Source organism: Microcaecilia unicolor, chromosome 9, assembly GCF_901765095.1.
Source record: "Microcaecilia unicolor chromosome 9, aMicUni1.1, whole genome shotgun sequence".
In the NCBI taxonomy this organism is placed as follows: Eukaryota; Metazoa; Chordata; class Amphibia; order Gymnophiona; family Siphonopidae; genus Microcaecilia; species Microcaecilia unicolor.
This window is the reverse complement of record NC_044039.1, coordinates 17,463,448-17,480,257: the sequence shown is the minus strand read 5'-3', so window position 1 is coordinate 17,480,257 and position 16,810 is coordinate 17,463,448. Positions and strand designations below refer to the sequence as shown.

The following is a 16,810-nucleotide window of genomic DNA, read 5'->3' as shown; positions in this document are numbered from 1 at the left end:
CGCTGCGTGTGTGGGGGGGGGTTGGGGTTGTAGTGCCCACCCATCCAACCCGCTGGCCCACCCAAAAATTGTCTTCTGGCTACGCCACTGCTTTACTCGGCATGTGATTCTGTGGAGCATCCTTTTCATGAAAAATAATTGATTTTTTTTTTAAATATGCACAAATAAACTATTGCCCTGCGTTTCATGTTGGAAGAAATGTTGAGTCAAATGGGAGTTGAAAAATATACATATTACTCATCTTTTAATAAAAGATTATAAATCTTCTGCAGTAACAATCTTCAGTTTTATGTCTCATTCTGTAAACATCATGTTTTTGAAGTCAGTCACGTAAAGTATTCTCAAACACACAACGTGAAATGTAACTAACAATCTGAAACCTCAGCTGTATACAATAAATCATGCTTAGAAACTAGGTTTATTTGAAAATGCATTGGTCCAGTTATATTTGTTTTGTTTTTAATTTGAGGGAAATAAAAATCACATAAGAAAACAACACTTGCAAGAAAAGACACAATTATCTTCTCATTTTGATAATTTCTCCATAATATATTTTCCACATAAATATGATTTTTCTATTTAAACAAAAATAACCATGAGGCACAGTTACTTATAAATTAAATATACATTATTTCTATGTTTTATTTTATTTTTTTTAAACTATGTCAGTAATAAGAACTTCTTTTGAGTATGTAAGGTCTTCTGGCTTTACTGATATGCGTTTGTCTCTTTAGAATGTAGGGTATTTTTCTCTTTATTACTTCATCTTTCTCATGGTTTGTGCTTCCTGGCTCAGGAAGGTCTTGCTGAGGTAACTGCAACAGAAGAAAAAAGAAAAGCGGAAAAAAATCAGCATTTTGAATGCCATTATAAAAATGTGATGTCCAATTAATGGTGCAAACTTTTTCTATTCGTTTTGTGCTTTTACTCGATTTTTGGGGGGCATTTTTCAGTTCATTTCATAAACTCAGGCCATTGCACACTTTCCAAGAAGCTAAGGGCCTGCTAAGCCACTGTGGCTTAGTAAACAGGTCCCTCATTGAGGGTCCTTTTTACTAAGCCGCGTAGGCACCTATGTGCACCCAATATGTGCCTATCCAGCTTAATTTCGAAGGAGAAGGGCGCCCATCTTCCGACACAAATCGGGAGATGGGCGCCTTTAGGAGAAGGGCGGCCAAATCGGCATAATCGAAAGCCGATTTTGGCCGTCCTCAACTGCTTTCCGTACCAGGGACGGCCAAAGTTCAAGGGGGCGTGTCGGCAGTGTACCGAAGGCGGGACGGGGGCATGGTTAAGAGATGGCCATCCTCTGCCCATAATGGAAAAAAGAAGGGTGTCGCTGACGAGCATTTGGCCGACTTTACTTGGTCCCTTTTTGTTCATGACCAAGCCTTGAAAAGGTGCCCAAACTGAACAGATGACCACCGGAGGGAATTGGGGATCACCTCCCCTTACTCCCCCAGTGGTCACCAACCCCCTCCCACCCAAAAAAACAAATTAAAAAACATTTTTTTGCCAGCCTTTATGCCAGCCTCAAATGTCATACCCAGCTCCATGACAGCACTATGCAGGTCCCTGGAGCAATTTTTAGTGGATACTGTAGTGTACTTCAGGCAGGCGGACCCAGGCCCATCCCCCCCTGCCTGTTACACTTGTAGTGGTAAATGGGAGCCCTCCAAAACCCACCCGAAACCCACTGTACCCATATCTAGGTGCCCCCGGTTACCCTTTAAGGGCTATGGTAGTGTTGTACAGTTGTGGGTAGTGGGTTTGGGGGAGGGTTTGGGGGGGCTTAGCACACAAGGTAAGGGAGCTATGTACCCGGGAGCTTTTTCTGAAGTCCACTGCAGTGCTCCCTAGGGTGCCCGGTTGGTATCCTGACATGTGAGGGGGACCAGTGCACTACAAATGCTGGCTCTTCCCATGAACAAATGGCTTGGATTTTGCCGGTTTTGAGATGGCCGTCCTTAGTTTCCATTATCAGCGGAAAACCAATGTCGGCCATATCTAAGGGCGGCCATTTCTAAGGTCGACCCAAATGTTGAGATTTGGCCGTCCCCGACTGTATTATCGAAATGAAAGATGACTGCCCATCTTGTTTTGATAATATGGTCGGGGATGCCCCTTTACGGGGCCATCCTTAGAGATGGGCGCCCCCGTTCGATTATGCCCCTCAATTTGGAGTTACTACGTGGCCTGGGCAGTAATTTCATTTTTTACTTGCATCCGCTACGCACGTACGAAAATCATTTTCATTTCCTGACACATGGCAAAAACGGGCATTTGGCACATGTAGACCATTACTGCCCGGCTACCATGTGAGACCTTACGTCAATGGGTGGCGGTAAGATCTCAGACCCAAAATGGCCAAGCGCCAATTTTTATTTTGCTGCACATCCATTTTCGGCAAAAGTTTTAAAAAGGCATTTTTTTACAGGCACGCTGAAAAATGGATCTGTGTGCGCCCAAAACACGCGCCTACACTAGCATAGGCCATTTTTTGGCATACCTTTGTTAAAGGACCCCTGAGTTATTGCACTTTAATTCAGAAGTTAATACATGTTAAATTGATTTGGCATACATTACCCCCTAATTCTATATATAGGGCTAGATTCTCTATATGGTACTCGGTGCTGAAAAAATGCTATTCTATAAGCCATACTTAAAGTTAGGCGCAGCTTATAGAATAGCGCTTAGGCCCAGGAATCGCGCCTAACTTTAGGTGCGGCCACTTGCACCAATTGACCTTAAGGACCAAATAACACAACTGAAGGACCCAACGCTGCTTGATGAATTCTCCCCTAAGTCATCAGCAATATTTCTTGTTTTGTGTTATTTTTATTGCAAAACACTAAAAATGTACAAAATATTGTTTCTTTTTTTTTCTTTTTATAGTTTTACAATGTGCTAATGGTTTTTGAGAATACACTAAAACATTCCAGTGTACTAATGCGTTTGACCAAAGTACATGTGCTATATAAAGATATGTGTATTGTAAAAAAAAAAAATGATATGAGCAAAAACTAAATGGGAAATTGAAATGATATAAACAACAGGAAATCCAAAACATAATCACAGAGCACAAAATGAAAACTTTTCTGTAGACATTGCAAATACCCAATATAACTAAAGAAGACCAAAGAGATGTACAGAAAAAGGCAAACCAGTGGCGTCCCTAGCCTGAATGGCACCCGGGGCGGATCGCTGATGCGCCCCCCTCCCGGGTGCAGCGCGCCCCCCCCCCCTGCGAAATGACACCTCCCCCCCGGGCAAAATGACACCCCCCCTGGTGCACGCCACTGGGGGGGTGCCGCGGTGCGCGCCTGTTGGCTCCTAGTTCGCTAACTTCGCTCGTTCGCTGCAGCTCCCTCTGCCCCGGAACAGGAAGTAACCTGTTTCGGGGCAGAGAGAGCTGCAGCGAATGAGCAAAGTTAGCGAACTCGGAGCCGACAGGCATGCGCCGCGGCACCCCCCAGCGGCGTGCACCCGGGGCGGACCGCCCCCCCTTGGTACACCACTGAGGCAAACTGCTCTCTTAAAATGGTGCATCAGTAGTCAGGAGTCAACCATTATTTTAAACTACTATATATACTCAAATATAAACCCATCTGCATATAAACCAAAGTAACATTTTTCCCCTAAGAAAGAGGGGAGGGAGAATGTTAACTCAAATATAAACCGATGGTTTACATTCAAGTACCAGTAATCCTCTTTCCCTTTCCTGCTCTACCTCCCCGTGTGGCAACCAGCATTCTTACCGTTCCCTCCCTTTGCCGAGGTGTTCTGACACAGCTGGCTCTGCCTCCAGCCCACCCACCAAACTGGAAATGCTCGCTCCCTCCTTGTAAAAAGAACAGCCCCCTCTCAGAACCACCATAGGCCCCCAACTTGGGTCTACCTTATAACCCTGGTTGTCCAGTGGTGAGCTGGGGCAGGAGCCGTCCTCCTACGTTCCTGTCTGTTCAGTCTCTGTTTTGAAAATGGCTGTCGCAAGTTAACGAACCATGAAGTATGAATTAATTGGACTTAATCACTTATTGCAGTTAATTGGCACTAATTTGGATTTGCATGTACATCTGCCTACACGCTATTCTTTAACACCATATGCCTAAATCCCATAGGGGTCCTTTTACCAAGTTGGTAAATAGGGCCCTGCACTGGCTGCAGGGATTCTTTTTTCCCACGCACCTGGGCCCTTTTTATCACAGCAGGTAGAAAAGTACCCAGCACACATGGCCATGTGGTAAGAGGACTCTTACTGCATGGCCTTGCGACTGCAGGACCCGTACCGCACTAACCCGGCAGTAACTAGGCAGCACACAGCAATGACCGATTACACTGAGTTACCACTGCGCAAGCCTTTTACAGGGGTTTTCTTTGTCCCCCGGAAATGGCACGCACTCAGGGCGGGACTACCGCTGGCAGCCATGTTGGGCCGGCAGTAGTCCCAAAAGAGTGAGCGGTAAGCCCGCATTGGGCTCTATAAAAGGGCCCCATAGTGCACAACTCAAAAGAGGGTGTGGCCAGGGAAGAGGCATGGACGGGTCAGGAGCATTCCAAAAATTTGCACACAGTGTTGGAGAATAATGTAATTTACACATTAAAATGCCATGAGTTGAGGCCGGCATTTACACTAGATTTCAGTTAGTGTAAATACCGGTGCTCAAATTTAAACACAGGAATTGTCTGTAAGCATTATTCTATAAAGAGCGCTCAACTTGAACACCCTTTATAGGACACTGCTTAACACGGATTTTTTCTGGCGACAATTTATGAGTCAACACAAATTCAAGATATCTATAAATAATAGTTCTTATATACCTGCTATTGTAGGTTTACATTGACCACCATCGATTTTTCTTTTTTTCTTTTATCAATTTTATATATATATATATATTTTTTTATTTTTTTTTGCGTGAGTGGGATTGTCTATTTCCGGATCCTATTTAAACTGGTTTGACTTCTTGGTTAAACGAACTATTCCGATCAATTGTGGTTGGAGTTCCCATTTGCTAAGTGACCATTTCATGAATATATATTTAGGTATGAGATTATTCAGAATTACATGTATTGCATGTTTATTAGTTTTTAGTTATTAGACAGAGGTGCTAAAGGAAAAATGCAGAGATTTAAGGTGGAGTTTCTACTGTGTATGAACGTTTTAGCGGCTTCCTCCTGAAGAAGACATGGAGGGGCATAATTGAACGAAAACGTCTATCTCCATGGGCGTTTATCTCCGAGAACGGGTCCTTGAAGGGGCGGACCGAACCGTATTTTAAAAAAAAATAGACGTCCATGTTTTATTCGACAATTTGTGAGCTGGGCGTTTTTGTTTTTCAGCGATAATGGAAAATGAAAGCGCCCAGCTCAAAAACGAATAAATCCAAGGCATTTGTTCGTGGGAGGGGCCAGGATTCGTAGTGCACTGGTCCCCCTCACTTGCCAGGACACCAACCGGGCACCCTAGGGGGCACTTTTACAAAAAAAAAAAAAAAAAGGTAAAAGAGCTCGCAGGTGCATAGCACCCTTCCCTTGTGTGTTGAGCCCCCCAAATCCCCCTCAAAACCCACTACCCACAAGTCTACACCATTACTATAGCCCTAAGGGGTGAAGGGGGGCACCTACATGTGGGTACAGTGGGTTTGGGGGGGGTTGGACGACTAAGCATTAAGCAGCACAATTGTAACAGGTAGGGGGGGATGGGCCTGGGTCCACCTGCCTGAAGTCCACTGCACCCCCTAACAACTGCTCCAGGGACCTGCATACTGCTGCCAGGGAGGTGGGTATGACATTTGAGGGTGATTTCTTAGGGATTCGATGTTGGTGTATCGGTAACTAGTTGGGGTTAATCTTCAAATAAAAGTTTGTGGGAGAGCTAATTAAGTCTTCCAACATTTGAGAACGCCAAAGTGCGATGATGGTTCTCTACTCAGCCAGTCACTTTAAATATGACTGATGAGCGAACTGAGCACGTTTCATAAAATTTATATAAATAATAATTGATAAAAGAAAAATTGATGGTCAATGTAAACCACAATAGCAGGTATATAAGAATTATTATTTATAGATATCTTGAATTTATGTTGAATTATTAAGAGATATATTAATATTTTGTATATTCCCTCTCTATATATTGTGACAATTTATTTACAGAATATGCATTATGTGGGAAAGTGCGGGGTACAAATGTAATAATAATAATTCTATATATGGTGCCAAAAAAATCAGTGCCAAAAAATGTGCTTAGCAGTATTCTATAAACTTTGCCTAACGTTAGGCGCAATTTATAGAATACATGTAGCAGTCGTTCCCGTGACTAAAATGTAGGCGCAACCATTTACACCAATTAAAACCTTGTATAAATATTTGCCCATGTCTTATTTAGGTGCAGATCGGGCACATCCTGTAACAGTGCGCATAATTTTCAGGAACATCCGTGATCTGCCCCTACCCCTCCCATGGCCTTTCATGATCCACACATTCGAATTTACGAACATCGCTTTGCAGAATATGCTTAGAAAGTTGCACACACAAATCAAAATAGTGCCGATAATTGCTCATTAGCAGCCAATTATCAGCGCTGATTAGCTTGTTAAACAATTAAGTTCCACATGCAAACCATATATAGAATCTGAGAGTTAATGTGTAACTTTTGAGGGGACATACAGGCGGGTGGAGCATGGGCAGGTCATGGGTTTGTCGCCAAGTGACATGTGCAACATACAGAATGCTATCAGATGTGTCCGTTGCATAGTTCACCTAGGTATGCCAATTTATACCAGCCATTGACCTGTCATAAATGGGTATGCCTAAATTTCTGGGCACTAATGTATCTTTGCACTAGTATTCTCTGTGGCCCTTTTACTAAGCTGCAGTACGTGCAGCATGTCCCAAAAGGAGACTACCGCCAGGCTAGCATGCCCTCCTGGCGGTAATTTCAGATTTGGCATGTGCCCTTAATGCCTGGATGAATTATTTATTTATTTAATCCTACATGCACCGGTTCCGGCGGTAATCGGCACTTGGCACAGGCCAACCGGTCACCATGCGTGTAGCACATGAGCCTTTATCACTAGATCAATGGGTGGCATTAAGGGCTCAGGCCGGTGCTGGGCACATGCTGGTTTCATTTTTACCGCAGGCCCTTTTCCTGTCCCATTAAAAAAAAACCCCATTTTTTTGTAGATACGGTAAAAACTGGCCCGGCGCGTGCCCAATACACACGCCTACACTACCGCAGGCCACATTTTACCACGTCTTAGTAAAAGGACCCCATCAGCTTAGGTGTATTTTAAGCTATTATAGAACTGGCACTAAGCACATCCCATTATGGCGCCTACGTCATGGCATAAAGTTATAGTACAGAATTGCGCCCTCCCCCCCCCCCCCCCCCCCCCCCCCTCCATGTCCATAGAAAAGTACATTCATGGCTTTTTTCATGCTTGAACAGTGGTTTACCAATCTGGACACTGCAGTATTTGGAAATTATGGATAGTAACACAGAGAGAAAGAAAAAGACTTGGGATATGTAACTCTTCCCTTACCTCCCAATGCTGTAAAGCTCTGCTGTGGCAGATTTTCTGAAGCTGGTATGTAGTCAGCATCGCTTCCAAGTTAAAGCCATCCATGGAAGCTGGAAATGGTTTCCTCGGTACCTGCTCCTCGTCACTTGTTTCCCCTGTCTCCTCTATGGGGCTGTTTAAGTTATTGATAAGACCGCAGACATTTTGCAGGGCCATTTTCCAGTAAGGAAGTCTTGCCTTGTTTACCTAGAAAGCCGAAAGCAAGATATAAGATGCAGCTGACTTCTCATGTAGTACCAATGAAGTGGAGGCTTGTTTAACCTCCAAGGTCAATAATGCCTCAATGCATTTATGGAATGCATTACCCAAAATCTTAAAATTAACTCAGAACCATCTAAATTTCAGAAAACTACTGAAGACCACCCTGTTCAAGAAGGCTCACCCTCCAGACCCAACCTAACTTACTTCTTCTTTGTTATTGCAAAATTTTATGGACCTTACTATCTTTTTTTCTCTTATTGTCTTTGTTGTTTTTACGATACCTATGCGATTATTATCCTCCATTACATTGTCTAATTGTATTTTCTGAATTGTAACCTGCCCTACGGTTTTGTGTAAGCCACATTCAGCCTACAACTAGTGGGAAAATGTGGGGTATAAATGTGTTAAATATAATATACTAGTAAAACATGCCCGTTTCTTGCGCAAATGAAACGGGCGCTAGCATGGTTTCCTTCCGAACCTCCCCCCCTCCCTACTCACCCCTTCGGCGTTCTGAAGGCACTGACCGCCATTGTTGCGGACCTCTGCAAGCCACTGACGCCATTTCTCCGCCCTCGACATCATCACGTTTGACGCGAGGACGGGGCCCCAACACAGTGTTTTCGGTGGCTTCACCACCACGAAGGCTTCGAACCGGAAGGAAGTGCCCGGAGGACCTGACAGTGACGTCAGTGTCTTCAGAATGTTGAGGGTGAGTTTTATTATATAGGATATTCACTCATGTCTTGAACGATTGAAAACATACTCTTAGCTCTAATACTGCACCGTACAGTATTTGGGGTGGAAAACAACCAAAGCAGATACGTGGATGAAAAAAATAATATTTATTACAAATAGGTGCAAATAAAATTAGAAAGCCCGACACAGGCCGTGCTTCGCCCAACTGGGCTGCATCAGGGGCTACAAAACAAACAATTGCATACACATTAATCATTTAAAATTAAAAATGTAATCTCAGCTAATAACACTGAACACCATGAAAAGACATATATATTAAAATAAGTTAAATATTGAGCACAAATCGGCATTATACAGATAACTCTGTTTGGTGGTATAGCTGGATTTTCAGCACCGCTGTCCAAATAGTGGCTGAAAATGCAGAATTATATTTAAACGCCGCAGCCGATGTTTAAAAGAAATGCTGACTACAGAGTTTAAATATTGTTATGATCATTTTTATAGTGCTTCTACAAGTAGTAATGATTGTACAGTAGTGATTAGCACTCAGGTTTGTCCCTTCAAACAGAAGCTGGCTATGGAAGTCAAAGGATATTTATATTATGTCACAGCAAAGGTTATAAAAATGACCCAACATAGACTGTAATTTAGTCAATGCCTGCGTGAAGGGTCACGATTGAATGATAGAAAAATACAATTGATAACTTCTTCTTTAAAGCATCTGCATTGTTGAATACACACTCCACTCTGAGGATATTATAATGCCTTTGTATCACTCCACCTCGAATATTGTGTTCAATTCGGGTCGCCGCATCTCAAAAAAGTGGAATTAGAAAAGGTGCAGAGAAGGGCGACGAAAATGATAAAGAGGATGGGACGACTTCCCTATGAGGAAAGGCTAAAGCGGCTAGGGCTCTTCAGCTTGGAGAAAAGGCGGCTGAGGGGAGATATGATAGAGGTCTATAAAATAATGAGTGGAGTTGAACAGGTAGATGTGAAGCTTCTGTTCACGCTTTCCAAAAATACTAGGACTAGGGGTCATCCGATGAAGCTAAAATGTAGTAAATTTAAAACGAATCGGAGAAACTATTTCTTCACTCAACGTGAAATTAAACTCTGGAATATGTTGCTAGAGAATGTGGTAAAGGCGGTTAGCTTAGCGGAGTTTACAACAGGTTTGGACAGCTTCCTAAAGGAAAAGTCCATAGACCGTTATTAAATGGACTTGGGGAAAATCCACTATTTCTGGGATAAGCCGTATAAAATGTTTTGTACTTTTTTGGGATCTTGCCAGGTATTTGTGACCTGGATTGGCCACTGGTGGAAACAGGATGCTGGGCTCGATGGACCTTTGGTCTTTCCCAGTGTGGCAACACTTATGTACTTGGGATTCTGAATGGAATCTTGCTACTCTTTGGGGTTCTTCATGGAATGTTGCTACACTTTGAAATTCTGCATGGAACCTTGTTATTCTTTAGAATTCTAGAATCTTGCTACTCTTTGGGGTTCTACATGGAACGTTGCTACTATTTGGGTTTCTGCCAGGTATTTGTGACCTGGATTGGCCACTGTTGGAAACAGGATGCTGGGCTCGATGGACCTTTGGTCTTTCCCAGTATGGCAATACTTATGTCTTATGTACTTATGCACTGACAGCATACAAGTTCGTGTCTATGTGGCAGACCCCTGGCACAGGCATTGGCTGAAATACTGTCCATGAGCTTATCCTTTGATGTCTGTGGCCAACTCCCTTTTCTTCTAGTTTGATCAGTCTCCCTTGGTGTTTCCCTCTATACTGGTGACAATATATCCAGGCCTGAAGAGGTTACTAGGTAAGTGGTACCGAAAGCAATGGGAGATAGTAACTTCTCAAAGGTAGCAAGGAATGTGAAATGGCGATCGCCATTACGGCATAATGTAAGCCACATTGAGCCTGCAAATAAGTGGGAAAATGTAGGATACAAATGTAACAAATAAATAAATAAATAAATGTTAGTGGCAGAGGTGGGATTTGAACCCTGGCTTCCTGGTTTTCAGCCCATTGCTTCAACTGCTAGATTACTTTCTCTCATCATATGGTTTGGGAAAGGAGTCTAGCGGTACTGAAAACAGCACAGACGTTGTAATAGTTGCGGGAGTTTTTTTTTTTTTTTTTGGTTCAATAAAGCATAAAACTTCTGAATGTCTAATTTTCTAAAATTTGACACATACTAATTGTTTAAGTTTTTGGCATGAGCTTTATATCACCTTTGCTAACTTAGCAGATCAAAGCAGTTAACGTAGATTAAAACTAAAACATATGGAAAAGAACTGCAATATTCGTACAAGTTTAAGTCAGAGATAAAAACAGGACCAAAAGCCCTGGGGAAAGGGGTATAAGAGGGAGAGGAGCAAAGTGGGGAGGGGTAAGGCAATCCTGAAAAGAGGCAGGTCTAAAAGATGCCCATTTAGTCGGAGTCAAAAACCAACACAAAAAGCCAAGTTTTTAGAGCTGCTTTAAGTTTTTCATGAGATAGTTCACTACAAATCTCCTTCAGGAGCGAGTGTCAGTTAAAAGGAGCAGCCAAAAAGGAAGGCACAGTGGCGTGTGGGTTCCATGCTGGCCTTTTTCGGACTGGGAAGGACCAACCGATGGTCATTTATTGAGCACAGTTATTGTCGCATAAAAGGCAATTCTACAACTGGGCATGTGCAGTTACAAGCGCCTCGCATGCAAGTGCACAGAAAATCAGTGCTTACACAGGTACAGTGATACCTCAGTTTTCGTCGATAATCCATCCGAAAACAATTGGAGAAATCCGAAACCGACGAAAACCGAGGCAATTATTTGTTTGGCTAGACGCGCGGGGTGATGCTCACACAACAAGAAACAACACCACACTGACCATGAGAATGCGTGGGCCGCCCTTTGCTTTTGCAAAATTAGCAGCGAGGTCACATGGGCACGCCGACGAAATCTGAGACAAATTTTTCACAGAATAAATCGACAAAAAACAAAACCGACGACAACCGAAGTCAACGAAAACCGAGGTATTACTGTAATTACACCATGCACTATTCTTTCAGATAACACGTAAATGCTATGTTATGAAACCGAAAAGAGGGCATCCTCCATTTGCATGCAATGGAAGCAGTGAATGTAAAGTCATATTCATTGTGGAAATCCTGAAAACCAGGCTCGGATATGGACCTCAAGGACTGAATTTAAGGACCCTTGCTATAAAGGACTACCATAGCCTATATAGAATACGCACCCACTGGGCACCTCTGGGCTTCTATATATAGATACACAGTTAAAGAATTACCCCCGATCCCTCGGATTTTATATTTGGTGCCCAGATTTGGATGCACTCCTGACATGTGTGTGTCACTTAAATGGTTCGCGAGTCATTAAACTATCAATAATTGGACGATAATCAGTTATCGATGTTAATTGGATCTAATTAGGATTTGCACATGAATTTTACTGCACTCTATTCTATAATGCTGTACACCTAAATTTCATAGTGCACAACCCAAAAGGGGGTGGGGCCATAGGAGGGGCATGGGCGGGTCAGGGATTTTTCAAAAGGTTGCATGCAGTGTTATAGAATAATGGATCAGCACAACCAACTTGGGCAATAGGTTTACTAAGCATATGTGTGGCACTCAAAGAATCGGTGCTAAGCGTTATTCTATATAGGGTTTGTGCCCATGTCTGAGCACCATTTAAAGAAATCTCCCCATGTGTACAAACCTTCCACATGAAGAAGAGACAATCAGGAATCATACATTGCGTGGGTAAGGTAGGCATGAAGATTGCAAAACGCTGGCACACGCTTCAAACCCTCATTCTAATTCACCAAGGACCACTTTTACAAATCGGCGGTAAGTCTATCCCTAGGGTGCTCGGTTGGTGTCTTGCCATGTGAGGGGGACCAGTGCACTACAAATTCTGGCTCCTCCCATGACCAAATGGCTTGCATTTAGTCGTTTCTGAGATGGACGTCCTTGGTTTCCATTATCGCCGAAAATCAGAAATGACCAAGCCTAGGGACGACCATCTATAAGGACGACCAAATTTCAGGATTTGGGCATCCCTGACCGTATTATCGAAACGAAAGATGGACATCCATCTTATTTCGAAAATACAGGTTTCCCCGCCCCTGGATGGGGATGTTTTGCGAGGATGTCCTCATCAAAACTTGGACGTCCCTTTCGATTATGCCCCTTCACATATTTCTCTATAAAATTCATTTTGTCTTGTGTGGGTTTTCAAATATGTGAGTATCTTTGCGGTTAGGCATCTGACTAAAAATTTACCCCAATACTTAGAGGAAGGGTTTTCTTTTTTGTTGCTTCATCGCCGGCGTGTCTGTGAGCTAGCTGGGGGCCCGATTGCATTGTTAGTGCGGTTGTAGGTGCCGGGGAGCGGGGTCCGGTTTGGCGCAATGCAGGGAGCCTGTTTGACTGTTGATCCGCATTCCTCTGGCGTCCATATACCCCGATTTTTCACCAGCCTTTCAACGGGTCACTGGTGTCTCCCGCACTGTGGGTCCTCTTTCGGTGTGCTCCGCCAGCGACGATTTTCGCTCTGCTCAGCCTCCGGGTCCTCATCTACGCTGCTTGTTCCTGGCATCTGTCACTACGAGTCAACACCTTCTCGGCTTTGCTGCTGGACCGGGGTGGTCGTCCTCGGTGATGTTGGTGGTCGTCCTCGGCGATGTTGGCTGCTGGTCATCTGCGGCTGCTTTGTGCTTGGATAGTGCTATATGTTGAAGGGGCCCTGCTTCCTCTTGGATCGCCGATTCCAGTCATTGGCTACTGCCGGCATCCCTGTCCTGTTCGCAGGATCTGATGACCTGTCTTAATGTGTCTCAGCGAGTCAAGATCCGATTCTGGACTCTTTACTTTCTCTTCTTTTTACTTTCTATTCCCTGCCGGCTTATTTGTTTAAATATTGTATTTCTATTCCCTTCTGCTCTCTCTACTGTCATTGTAATTGTTTTCATTAGTTCATTGTAAGCCGCTCTGGGGCTGCTTTACGTGGCAAAAAGCGGGGTATAAATGATCTAAATAAATAAATCAAAATAAATGGAAAAGCTCATGACTCCCTTATAATCAAATGGCACAGCAAATAAATGGGCCCTTTTTCTTAAAAAAATCAGTTAATATTGTAATGCTATATATATATATTATATCTGCAAACAACAAATTAGATTTTGTTTGCCTATCCTGATACACTACTTCAAAATTATTTTATATTTTAATTATATTGCAATTCAATTTTAATTGTTCATGAAAACAATATGCCCTCTGGTGTTATATTACCGTATGCCACTCATAGTTAGTTAAAGTGTTTACCATTAGGCTGTGCTAAGCCTCAAAAATAGTGAAGGTAAAGACTGATGAATGAGCATTAAAGCAAAATATAAAACAAAGAGTGAAAAGTATTCCATCACGATGTTAAATTTCATAGATATAGGGTATTTTTAAAAGGGACTTGAATGTATAGGACAATGTCATATGGGCTCAGTGAGGATCCTATACAATTGTTGGGATATTCAGTTATTCATTCATTCATTCATTCATTTAAGTATTTATATAGCGCTTAGATCTAAGCAGTTTACAGTTTCATTTTACAGGTACTGGGTCTGTCCCTAGTGGGCTCACAGTCTAAGTAGTACATTGTACTACAGTTGTACTAGGGGCAACGGAGGATTAAGTGACGTGCCCAGGGTCAAACGGATCTGCAGAGGGAATTGAATCTGGTTCCCCAGGATCTCAACCCACTGCTGACCATCAAGCAGCAGCGGGAATTGAACCCAGTTCCCCAGGTCCAGGGATGTGTCATGGGGCAAGGACGGTGAGCCCTTGGACCTCACTAATTCTACAGCCTAACCAACCCAGAGGCTAGATGGGCACCAACTAGCAGCAGGCAAGTCACATCCCCCTAGCAGAGATCAGGACTGGTCTAGACTAGGAGACACCCGAAGGAAAAACAGAATCAGACTAGCTGAAGGTACAGCCTGGAAGCAGAACCGGCCTTGCTGGAGACTTGGACTGGAGCTAAGACAAGCAGGCTGTAAACACAGACTGAAGCTAAGCTGAGGATGGTTCTTAAACGAACCCTTGGAAGGAAGTAGGCAAAGGGTGGTTCTTAAAAGAACCCTGTGGAGGGAGCAACAGGAAGAAACCCTGGAACAGGGCTAGGAAAGGACAGACAGGCAGGATACAGGGACCAGGCGCGAGGCAGAGAAAGGCAGGGATGCAGGAACTTAGGAACACAGGAACTCTGGAACTCAGGAACTGTGAAGCAACTCACAAGAATGTCCCCAACTCCCTTATATGGACCACAGTAAGTGATGTCATCGTCAGGCGTCCACAGCGCGCATGTGCCTAAAGAACTCGTCGGAGGCCCATGTTGGTGGTACCAAAGAGGGAGTGACCTACATGGTTGAAAGGGTAACCAGGAGCATGGGAAGCAACAGACTGCAGCAGGGAAGCAGCCTGGGGACCTACGGAGAGCCATGAAACCAGACCCCAGCACCAACCGATGCCGGTGGGTAAGCGTGGCTCGGAGCACGGCCACAGCCACGACAGGATGATTCTCTAAGAGGGCACCTCCTTCTAAATGCCCTGATGCCATGTGGTGAGAGCATCTGGGGACCCAGATATTGTTAAAGACTAGTAACATATCTTGGCATCTGTGCATCTTAAATATAGGCACTGCAGTTACACCAGTCATAGACCTGATGTAACTATGTGGAAAAGGTGGAGGTAAATTACATTATTCTATAACTGCACATGTAAATGGAAAACCCCACCCTTGCCCCTCCTATTTACCAATTTAATTTAGGGAAGGTGGAGAATGCTAGCCCCTCCTTAGGTGTCTCCTAGTCTAGACTAGCCCTGATCTCTGCTAGGGGTGTGACTCACCTGTCGCTGGTTGGTGCCTACCTAGCCTCTGGAGACTGAATAGATATTCATGGGCTGAGGTGTAACTGTTAAGGGGCTCCAACATAACCTTCGTAAATTTTAGTAGAAGAACAGTGCTGGGCAGACTTCTACAGTCTGTGCCCTGAAAATGGCAAGGTCAGATCAAGACAGATCTGCGTATGAAGTATCACATGCCATGTGAAATGAGTTTCTCATGTTGGGTAGTCTAGACTAGCCCTGATCTCTGCTAGGGGTGTGACTCACCTGTCGCTGGTTGGTGCCTACCTAGCCTCTGGGGACTGAATAGATATTCATGGGCTGAGGTGTAATTGTTAAGGGGCTCCAATATAACCTTCGTAAATTTTAGTAGAAGAACAGTGCTGGGCAGACTTCTACAGTCTGTGCCTTGAAAATGGCAAGGTCAGATCAAGACAGATCTGCGTATGAAGTATCACATGCCATGTGAAATGAGTTTCTCATGTTGGGTAGACTGGATGGACCGCACAGGTCTTCACCTGCCGTCATAGACTATGCTGCTAAGTTACTATGAATGTCACATGACCTGTTCTCAGTGAACGATACAGGCTATCAATTTTCAGCCTGATATCATTTCAATTTAGACTCTTTGGATCCTTCTTTTCTTCCCTCCTTGTTTTCGGGGCAGGATATTTCCAAAGAAAGCTGAGCTACATCATTTTTTCTGAACTACAATAACAGGTAAGAACCTTGAATTAACAGCAGCAGACAAAATACTTGGCAGCTGTGAGAGCTTTTCAGTCAGGTCATCGACATCAACACAAAGGCAGGGGTTAAGAGGCACAATCAGTAATTATAATTTGTTTTTTCCAAGTGCAAAATGTAATGTACAGCAGGTGCTAGTAAAGTACCTGAAGTTGCTTTTATTTCGGCAAATTATTTTCCGCTCGGGTAATTATCTTGTTTATTGAGGTTTTAAATACCTTTCAGTTTGTTGACTTTGCTACTGTCATTCATGAAGTTGTGAGACTTGAGTGACAGCAAATGCTGGAAGATGCTTTGACTGGTTCTCCAATAACAGCAAGTAAATAGTAATTTACATTCAGTGAATGACAGCTCACCATTTATCTAGAGAAATAAACTTTCTGCCACATAAAAATGAGAATATCTTTGTCTCTGGTAACATAAAATATGGATACTAGAACAACCAGGAGCCACCAAAAATATATACAAAAATATCTTAGTGTCACAGTTTGCCTAAATTGACTTATATATATATACTAGTAAAAAAGGCCCGTTTCTGACACAAATGAAACGGGCGCTAGCAAGGTTTTCCTCGGAGTGTGTATGTTTGAGAGAGCGTATGTGAGAGTGACTGTGTGAGAGAGAGAGAGTGAGTCTGGGTGCGAGTGTGTCTGTGAGAGAGAGAGTGT

The 16,810-nt window shown here is 43.5% G+C and overlaps 1 protein-coding gene across 1 annotated transcript in view; it reads right to left on the bottom strand.

Moving 5' to 3' along the window:
* Positions 1–665: 665 nt before the first annotated feature.
* Positions 666–16,810, bottom strand: part of NTS (neurotensin) — a 52,072-nt gene continuing 35,927 nt past the window's right edge. Inside the window, exons 4-5 of the mRNA XM_030214854.1 lie at positions 7,545–7,769; positions 666–815 (exon numbers count right to left, since the gene is read on the bottom strand). Of these exons, the coding sequence (XP_030070714.1) occupies positions 666–815; positions 7,545–7,769 (375 nt within the window). The remainder of the gene's footprint in view (positions 816–7,544; positions 7,770–16,810) is intronic.